Source organism: Diplotaxodon limnothrissa, linkage group LG4, assembly GCF_057381915.1.
Source record: "Diplotaxodon limnothrissa isolate DT_005_m linkage group LG4, D_limnothrissa_male_GT1.1, whole genome shotgun sequence".
Lineage (NCBI taxonomy): Eukaryota > Metazoa > Chordata > Actinopteri > Cichliformes > Cichlidae > Diplotaxodon > Diplotaxodon limnothrissa.
The window spans coordinates 16,665,888-16,675,606 of record NC_140599.1 but is presented as its reverse complement, the minus strand read 5'-3'; the positions used below and the strand labels follow the sequence as shown (position 1 = coordinate 16,675,606).

The 9,719-nt window shown below is 41.0% G+C and overlaps 1 protein-coding gene across 1 annotated transcript; it reads right to left on the bottom strand.

Moving 5' to 3' along the window:
- Nucleotides 1-4,557: 4,557 nt before the first annotated feature.
- On the bottom strand, nucleotides 4,558-8,433 carry elfn2b (extracellular leucine-rich repeat and fibronectin type III domain containing 2b). The gene is made up of 2 exons (XM_085352315.1): nucleotides 8,095-8,433; nucleotides 4,558-7,106 (listed from the first exon to the last, which is right to left on the bottom strand). The coding sequence occupies exons 1-2, from the start codon at nucleotides 8,431-8,433 to the stop codon at nucleotides 4,578-4,580; spliced, it is 2,868 nt and encodes a 955-aa protein (XP_085208441.1). The 3' UTR covers nucleotides 4,558-4,577.
- Between the last annotated feature and the right edge of the window lie 1,286 nt (nucleotides 8,434-9,719).

Sequence of the window (9,719 nt, the reverse complement as noted above, 5' to 3'; positions counted from 1 at the left end):
GGTTCAAACATTAATAGTACACTGCATGGTTTTCTCACATCTGACTTGCCGGTTGCTTTGAGACAAACAACATCGATGGAACTACAAAAACAACCATCCATCTCCAAGTGAGTCACCCTCCAGGGTTTCAGTGAGGACATGGGCAGGGAAGGAAGATTTTTTTCCTTTTTTTTTTTTTTTCCTTACTCTGTGAGACAAACAAAAAAAGTAAAATCTCATTGCTAATGTTCTGAAAAATATTTAAAGTTTTGTCTCAATTTTGAATGAATAACCTAAAGGATTCTTTGACCAAATGGTTAGTCTCTATTGCATTGAATTGAAATCCTATGTATTTTATGGATTGAATTTGATAGACTACCATTCAATGTAGAGATCATGCCACAGTTGTCCTGAATTAACAGTACTGCCAATCACTAAAATCATTTTTTATGTTTCTGCAATGGTTAATCCACTAGTATGCAGAAGCTCTTTAAGTGAAATTATATTTTAATGCTTGTATTTTAGCATTTCGGAATTACAATATTGTTCTTATCCATGAATTTTCAAATGTACTGTTTTACAAAAAAGTAGAAAAAACACTAACAAACATTTTTTATTTTGTTATTGAGACACCAAATTGCTTTACTTTCCTGAAAAAAAAAAAAAAAGTTTTAGTGGTTGATGGTGCAGCTGATCAATTCGTAACTTCCCAGAGAAGTCCAGCATGTTGCCTCAAATTTGGACATTTATGATTTGCAAAATAAAGACCAATATATATTTTTAGTTTGAAACAAATTTTGACAGATTTCTAAAATATTTGTTTTCTTGTTTTCATGACAGGTGGTCTAATCAATTTGTTAAGTATCTAATAAGTTTAAAACACCATCTGGTGCGTTTCAAACAAAAATAGACGGCAGACATTTATTTGAGAGGGCAAAAGTGGTTGCTCACCTTCTTCTGTTCACAATCATGCTCAATATTATCTGTGGCTGTGTTTTTTTGTGTTTTCTGAAAGCTGCTTCCAAGTTTTACTGTCTCACGATTCAAATTTAAATGTTAATTTTAATTATGCGTTTTAACTACATTTTTGGTAAAATGTAGTTTGTATTTTGGCAACAACTTAAAATTAACTGTAATGGTAAAACTCTGCTCAACTATAATAATAACAGTCATTTGAGGTTTAGTGAAGCTACTCAGAAATCATTAGAAATGTTGGCACTTCTCTCAAATGCAGTGAAAACTGAGATCTAAGCAAATGTTTCAAAATTGAGCAGAAGAGCACTTGACAACAGAAAGTTTATCTCCTGAAAATCACTGATGTATTAAAAGTGTTAAATAAAACAGAAAATGTATAGGGGAAAAGTCAGTGACAACATTGATAAAATCAAAGTACTTATATAGTTTTCAGTGCCAAGCCACATAAGTTGAATGCTCAGCTGAGGCCTTTTTATACATCTAAATGCAAATAGGATTGGGTTTTGCCATATTGGGCAAGCTATTCAGCTTGCTTGCAAGCCACTTTGCAACCTCACAGACTTTCTATCATTGATGTCTGTACTGTTCTGCCATGTTCTCTGGTCTTGCTGCCACCAGCTTTTCATGAATTCATGTGGAAAGGCACGGAAAACCCAGCACATAGCCCTATCACCAAATACAACTTCCTGCACACAATACTAAGAGCTACAGTGGTCCTTTTCACTGAACAGTAATGTCAAATGTTATTTTGTCAGGTAGATTAACAAAAACGGCAACTGAAATGAAAACCGTCCTGATATTCCTTAACATATGTTGCTTATGCTTAACCTTGCTGTCTATTTCTGTAAACTTGTTATGGCAGATGAAGAATGCACCAAGTTCTTTCTGTAGGATTAGATACTCTTAGTACATACAAGTAAACAAACTGGTAAAACTAAGTCAGTTACAGTAACATGTTACTTAGAAAAAAGCAGAAAAGACTTCCAGGACTGTATTATATGTTCATCACACGGTGCTTCATTGTAAAAACAAGGCAGATGAGGTGGTGCATCCCCGATACACTGTTGCTAAAAGATTACAGTGGACCCAGACGCACACAGCTATGCACTGATCCAACGATTATGACCTCTGAATCTGACTCTATCCAAACATCTTGATAAACAAGAAGAAAAGAGAGGAAGAAGGAAATACAAAGATCAGTGTGGAAATACATTATAGTTTGCATATCATTCCTGTTCAACCTGCAGTTTTTTTAATAGAATCAATCCACTACTAAAAAGCAACATCACAAAGAAAAAAGAACAGAAAAGCAGCAGTGTTGGTACACGGTGCACCCCTCCTCCAAGTTCTGCCTGCAACAAACCTCATTTAATGAAACGGAGCAGGTCGTGTTCGGTACCCTGCTCACATCACACCTACTGTGTACATCATTGAACCTGTGGGAGCAGGGAAGGTGGTGGGAGGCGGACCAAGCGAACACTACTTGCAATATACAAGTGAGCGTAAGAAGAAAGAAAATATATACCTGACAGTAAACTTGTCATTAAAACTTACTGAAGGTAGCCGTGAACAAAGATATGGAGCGGTAACCGCTGATTTAGTTTTCACATTTTTAGGGTATTATGTCTCTGATTGTGTATGTTAGCTGATGATATGAAAATTTAACTGTTACACAGCACTTAAGGTAAGCAGGATGCCTTTTTGAGTCCCACGAAACAAAGGTGTCATTATTACAAGCAAGTCATTTCGGTAGAAAATTCAAGAAAAGGCCCGATAATCCTGTTTATGATTAGAGATTATGGGATGGCTGAGTTAGCAAGGGGAGAAAGATACCCTGGACATGTTTGACATCTCTACACTTACACATGCCGTTAATAATCTAGTTCAGACTCAGACAACCAGCCACGGGGCGAAATATTGACGAATATTAATTTTAATTAGTTGGGGAATATACAATATAATCAAACAAGGCATGCCAACACCTGCTTACAATGACCACTGTGTACCACACAGCCACACACACACACAATCATGAGGCATAGAGTGCAAGCAGACATGCCTGTAACAAGATTTTTTTGTTTGTTTTTGTGGGTTTTTTTGTTTTTTTAATTATCAGTTATATACAACAGTAACATTAATTCCCAGAAAAGAACAGATACATTGGCAGTAATTAGAAGTGTCCTTTCCCTCTCTGCCTCAATGAGTTTTAATGTAAGAGAAAGGATTTGGAATGTACGGTCGTGCTAACACTAAATGATGAAAATAGATTTCCCCATAACCTGCCTGCTTGTCTACTTACATTCACTGTGGCTGCGGAAAAGGATTTGTAACCTGGGTTGAACCCTTCATTTCTTTTTTTGGCCTCTGCCATATATGGATCACACGTCTTGTGATATGATTAAAGTGATATCTATCGCTTTAATCAACCTATGTGTTACATGGTAAAGTTCCCTCATTGTACACCACATCCTACACCGTCAGGTAAGTAGTATTTAAGGGGATGTTAATGTGTCCTCTGTATTGCTTCAGACAAACACCATAATTCAGATCATTGCTCAGCGAAGTACGATTTAGGTCAGTGAGGATATTTTAGGGAACACGTTCTTTACTCATTAAACAATGCAAGATTGTTACTCGGAAGGATGCGGGTTTTAGATATCACCCTGGGTCAACACACCTGAATCAAATGATTAGTTCATCACCAGGCCTCTGAAGAACTTCAAGACATGTTAAAGCGGTCATTTAACCATTTAAATCAGCTGTGTTGGATCATCTAAAACCTGCAGGACACCGGCCCTTGAGCGTTCCCGCACCCTTGCTTTAGACGCATCCATGGCACTGTTTCCGGCCAATGTCCCAGTCTATCTTTTTCCTATGATTTTCCTAGAACCCACTTCACTATATTTTATCTTCATATGTTCATTTCTTTACAATTATTCCTTTTTTTAGTGTGCCAGATGCTTTTTGAAATGCAAATACCTCGGCCTCAAGAAGGATCTAAGAGAATAAAGTCAGAGCCTGAATTTGACATCTCTGTTCACTAATCTGCATGTTGTCAGTTGTACCACAGCACAGATCACACCCTATCAGATTCACCATTACTTAGAACGTCTAAATAATCCCAGGTGGAATGCTAAAAACGTATGCAGCACCCAATAAAAAAAAACAACTCAAAACATCTTGGATCACACTAAGCAGAAAATGAAGGGAATCAGCATTTACTCTGTGACAACCCACAGATGAAAACATGGCACTGTTAAAGATGGTCCTTTGCATCACAAAATGTGATCAGTCAAATAGAGTACTAAATTACACAGTTGGCATTTGCTCCCTGTACTATAAATGAAACCCACAAACACTGAATAAGAATGAACCATAGAAGTTGCTACAATGATGTGTAAAAAAAAAAATGACTCAGATCCCAGGCACAGTTTTGCAGTCCTTGCTCTTAGCGCAATATTTATACACCTAGCATGCCAAAAGGAGAAAAAAAAACCTAAAGGCAAAATTTTGTCCTACATTTTTCTCCCTATGAAGTAAAACTGATTTCTCTGGCCCAGGGGTGCATCAGTAAAAGCAGTATCTGAACTCTATATCCTCCAGTGGTTAACTCTGGCCCCCAGTCACAGATTTTGCTGTGCTGACACACCCTTCCAGTAATCAAGAATGTCATGCAGGTCCTCGCCTTTAGCAAACTGCACCTTTTTTCGAAGGGCATTTCCAGCGGTCACATAACAGGACTCATCACGTGGGCCTTTCCTGTAGGGACGAAAACGCTCCCAGATCCGCAGTGAGCTCTCTGAGCAGTACTCGGGGCTGGAGGAGTAGCCTGAGTAACTGGAATGATGGCGGGCAGGCGAAAGCTGGGAGTAAGAAGCTGCGTCCCTGCGGGACCGTGTCAGGGGCTTTAGGAATGAAACTCTTTGGGCTGGGGAACCCTGGTGGGAGCCTTCATAGTAGAGAGCGGGGACAGAGTGGCGGTGCTCCGAGCAGTGGTAGTCCTGCTGCACCTCCAACTGCTGCTGCTGCTGCTTCTGCTGCTGTTGATGTTGTATCTGTTGCTGCTGATGGTAATGGTGGGATTTTTGGTTGTCCTGATGTTGGGCACCAACACCACCACTGTCGCAACCACCACCACTCCCTCCACCACAGCTCCCACTTCCCACTAAAGGGAGTCTCTCCAGGGGCTCCCCACAGCCCACAGGACTGGCCCGGTCTGGGTACTGCTGCTGCTGTTGATTACAGGCATCTGGGCTCCTTGGCTCAGGGACATCCAGGCTGTACACCCTGGCTCCTCCGCGCTCCCTGTCTCGACCCATGGAGCCACAAGATGTGGTACTGCACTGTTTCTTGACAGAATTTACAATAACGACAGCTGCATCTGCACTCATTTGCCGCTGAATGGGACGTACAGCATTGGCCGGAGGAGGGGGCCTGTAGGGGGGAGTGACAACAAATCCCCCACCACTGATTCCAGGGCGCTCAGAGAGAGGGGCATTCAAGGCAGGGAGTGGAGGTGGAGGGGGAACTTTGTTGGGAGCGATGACCTGGCATGTCTCTGTCATCCCTTGAGAGAGTGGGATTAGGCCACGTGTTAGGGAGGACGTGCTGGTGGGCGGTGGGGAGGTGGGATTGGAGGAAGAAGGGTTTGTAGAGGCCCCTGAAGCAGCAACTGCAGCTGCATCCAGTTTCAGGGCATCAATGCAATTGTTAATGATCTGATTAACCTTGTCCACCTCCATGGCAATAGTTGAGATCTCAGATGCAGAACCATGCCCATCATCATCCGAGTCATCGCCAATATCAGTTCCATCATCGTCCCTCAAGTCTTCTCCCCTCATCACTCCATGCATACCATCTCCCATCCGCTCCACCCCTGCCCCTCCAGTTCTGATATCCATATAGTTCCCTTTGTTTGTAGCCATGGCCTCCGAAAAGGCAGTGGCCATCTTTTCCACTTGTGGGATAGAAGAAAGTCTTGAGGAAGTGGTGTTGGCTGAGTGGAGCATTCCCGAGCTTGAGGATGTCGACATGGGAAGTTTCCCTCCATGGTGATGCTGATACTGGTGATGTTCTCTGGACTGTTCCTGGAGTTTGTGGACTGCTGATGGATCATTTGCTACTGCTGCTGCCACCTCTGGTCCATAGCGCATTTCTAGTATAGTTTTCTTGACACAGATAGATTTCCTCTTCTCATCATGCATCCGTTTTTTACGAAGACAATAGTAGACAAGGCCTAAAATGATTAGCATGCCAAAAAGGCAGCCCACAATAGTCATTATATAGTGAGTAGTGGTGGAAGGTGTGGGGAGCATATCATCTTGACTTTGCCCCCGAGTGGAAAACTGGAGGCAGGTGTGGTTGTAACGTTGAGAGTTGCGGATGGATACCACACAGAAGGTGTAATTACTGCGTGGTTTTAGTTTGTTAAGGGTGATCATCTCCTTCTTGTTCTTCAAGTTCATGACATCAGACACAAATGTGTTGTTGTATTGTGTTAGAATATACATTTTACTGAAGGGCTTTGGAATCTTCACAAGGAGAGATGCTGATGACAAAGAGACATGATGGAGCTTTATGCTGGGACTGAAGCTGTCTTCAGTAGACGAGGAAGAGGTTGTAGGCTGGTGGTATGGTCCTATACCACCAAACATCTCTGGTCCGATCCCAGAAGGACCATCTAAATCTGGCGGTAGAGAGGTCATTCCTGGAATCATTACACCGTCTCGGCAGTGATGGTACAAAATGTTTTTAGCATTCCGACCAGAATGTCCAGCTGCAATAGGACTCAGTAAAGGATAGCCAAACATCTCCCGCGGCGTCTCGCATAGGAGGCGGTCATAAGTATGTGAGACATTGTTGAAGAACTCCAACCAGGTTAGAAAACTATAAAGATCGCAGCCACAATGGAATGGATTTGCTGCCAGTTCACAAACCATAAGCCGACTAAGAACTGTGAAAGTGGATGGGTCAATGCGGGCAAGTTTGTTGGATGACAGGTCAATGCTGCTCAGGCTCGGGCACTCCCAGAATGCATTGCTGGCAACAACCTCAATCAGGTTGTGCTGCAGGAACAGGCACTGCATACGGCCGAGCCCTCTCAGCATACCCTCAGTCAAATTTGTCAGTTTGTTGTAACCCAACTGAAGAACCTGAGAAAAACAAGAGCATTTTTAAAATGATGTATTTTTAAGCTGGGGTCCCAAACAAATTACCAAATAACTGTGATGCTGTAGCATATTCTACAATTTGCATAACAATTCTAAAATATGTCTGTAATAACTAAGCCACCAGTATATGCTTTAATAAAAATGATATTTTAAATGTAAACACATTATTATCTTTTTTTGACTAAGATATGAAATTACAGTTATTTACTTGCTTTCCTAAATAGAAAAATTTGTTTCAGCAGTTGAATATTGTTCTTGAATAAGAACGAAGACTAGAGCTCAATTTTGGGCATCAAAACATGAGGTCACTTTGTTATTTGCCTAATAAATACTGTAAGAGTATAATTAGTAATTAATTAGTAGTATAATTTGTAGCTGTAAAAAAATCCTTAAAATCCTTAAAAATTTAGTACTAAATATAGTCTGCTTGAATAAGGTACAACAAACAATTAATACAACCTAAATCCTATGCATGCACTTGTCAATTTGAAAATGTTATGGTCAAATTAAGATCTAATGCACAGGTGTCAAACCTCGAGGGCCAGTGTCCTGAAACTTTTACATGTGTCCCTGCTGCAACACACCTGATAGAATTTAGTAGGTCATTAGCAAGACTATACAGAACTTGCCTGCATGCTGAGGTAGCAATTTAGCCATTTGATTCATGTTACAGAAGCTCAAGAGTGAATGAACATGTTGCAATAAAAGTAGATTTTAGAAGTAGATTTTTTTTAAACTTACACTTTTATTTAAATGTACTTAAGTAGGGTTACGGTTAGGGGTTGACACCTCAGCATGCAGTCAAGTCTTGCTAAAAGACTTGACTGCATGCTGAGGTCCTACAAATTTTATTAGGGTGTGTTGCAGCAGGGACACATGTAAAACTTTCAGAATACAGGACCTCACGGACTGGAGTTCGACACCCGTGATCTAATGCGTCGTGTGCATTTAACACCCATCTTCTTGTTACCTGTAAATTGGCCTGTCCTGCAAAGGCTCCATCCTCAATGTAGTTGATTTCATTCTTGGTGAGGTTGAGGTCAGTCAAGTTGGTAAATCGATACATGGAACTGAAGAGCACGGCTTTCAGCTTGTTCTCATTCAATCTCAAGTCATGCACTGTGTTGTTGATGTGCTGGGGGATAGTCTCATATGGAGGCTGATTCTGGCTACATATAGCTAGCCACACATAGCCTTTGTCCCCCTCAATGAGCCAGCAGTCCCCATTAGCCGTGTTAGGGAAATAAGAGAAAAATAGGAGGGAAGGAAGAATAAGAAGGAAAGCGGAGGTGGTAGAAGCACCCTGCATTATTCCAATATAAATCAAAGGGAAAAAATGAAACTATAATCAGGGAAATAGAGGGAAATGGGAAAGAAAGGTGTGTTTACAGGTAAAGGAAAGCAACAAAAGCTGCTGGTAGGGTTTCCAAAGAGGAGATGGGTCTGGGTTGGGAGCGGTAAAAGGGGAGAAGCCTTCACGATACCAGTCTCTGCTTCATGGGGATTAGCAGGGGACCCATGTTATGTCATATTTTGTTGGATAAAAGTTTGAGGTAACACAGTTTGTCTTCAGTTTTAGTTGTGACAGAGCCAAATAGATAAACCTTTGGAATGATCAGTGGGATCTGTAAATGAGAAGAGAAAAAGGAGAAACATTAGAAAAGGAACATTTCTGAATGATAGACATGATGAAAACAAAACTATTTGGTTTTGGTTTATTTTGGCTTTTTTTAAAAGAAATGTTGCTTGGAAGGGTTGTCAAAGAACACATGCTTAACAAAGAATGAAGGCTTTATTTGTTGACTTTAAAAGATTGAACTGAATTCAAACTTCACTAAATTCCTAATGTGGGCATCACAAAATCAGTCTGCTTTCAACTGGGCTTGTTCCAAGTTTTTTTTTCTTGTGCTGGCTTTTCTTTCTTATATATGTATTATATATTCATGCTGCACTCAAATGATGTTCTCTTAGCCAACTGCCTCTGCACTTAGTCATTACCTGCTGCTCCCCTCCCCAATTCATGAGGCTATGAGGTCATCAAGCTTTGGCTGATACCTACACTATGTGAACCTGCCAGTCTTTGTTGAGTCCTGAGAGGGCCTGTTTCAAACATGAAGTACAGCATTAATCATCCAAATGCTGACAGCACATTGTCTTCACAGACATTCCTTGTTATGACACTATCCTGCCAAAACCTAAGCTCTCTAACCCATCTGCATGTCATTTGAATAGCAGTCAAGCGTTTACATAAGGAGAGGATTAGCCGCCTGTTGCATCATGACAGACATTGTCCTCTTGCCGGCTCAGCAGCTGGGAAAAACATACTTACAATTACACATACGTTGCATATGCACACTAAAATGGACACGGAAAAATGTGGATGAGTACATGTGCACCCCGAAGCACATAGATGCCCTCATATAACAGCTCGCATGTATGCACACAGGATATCTAAAGGCAAACAAGTCAGGACAGATTCTGTACAGCGTTGAACGGTACAGTTTGTCTTTGTACTTGCCATTCTCTCTAAAAATCATCTCACATTCCCTCAGTTTTATATTCTCTTGATTCCCATCATCGTTTCATGAAAACAAC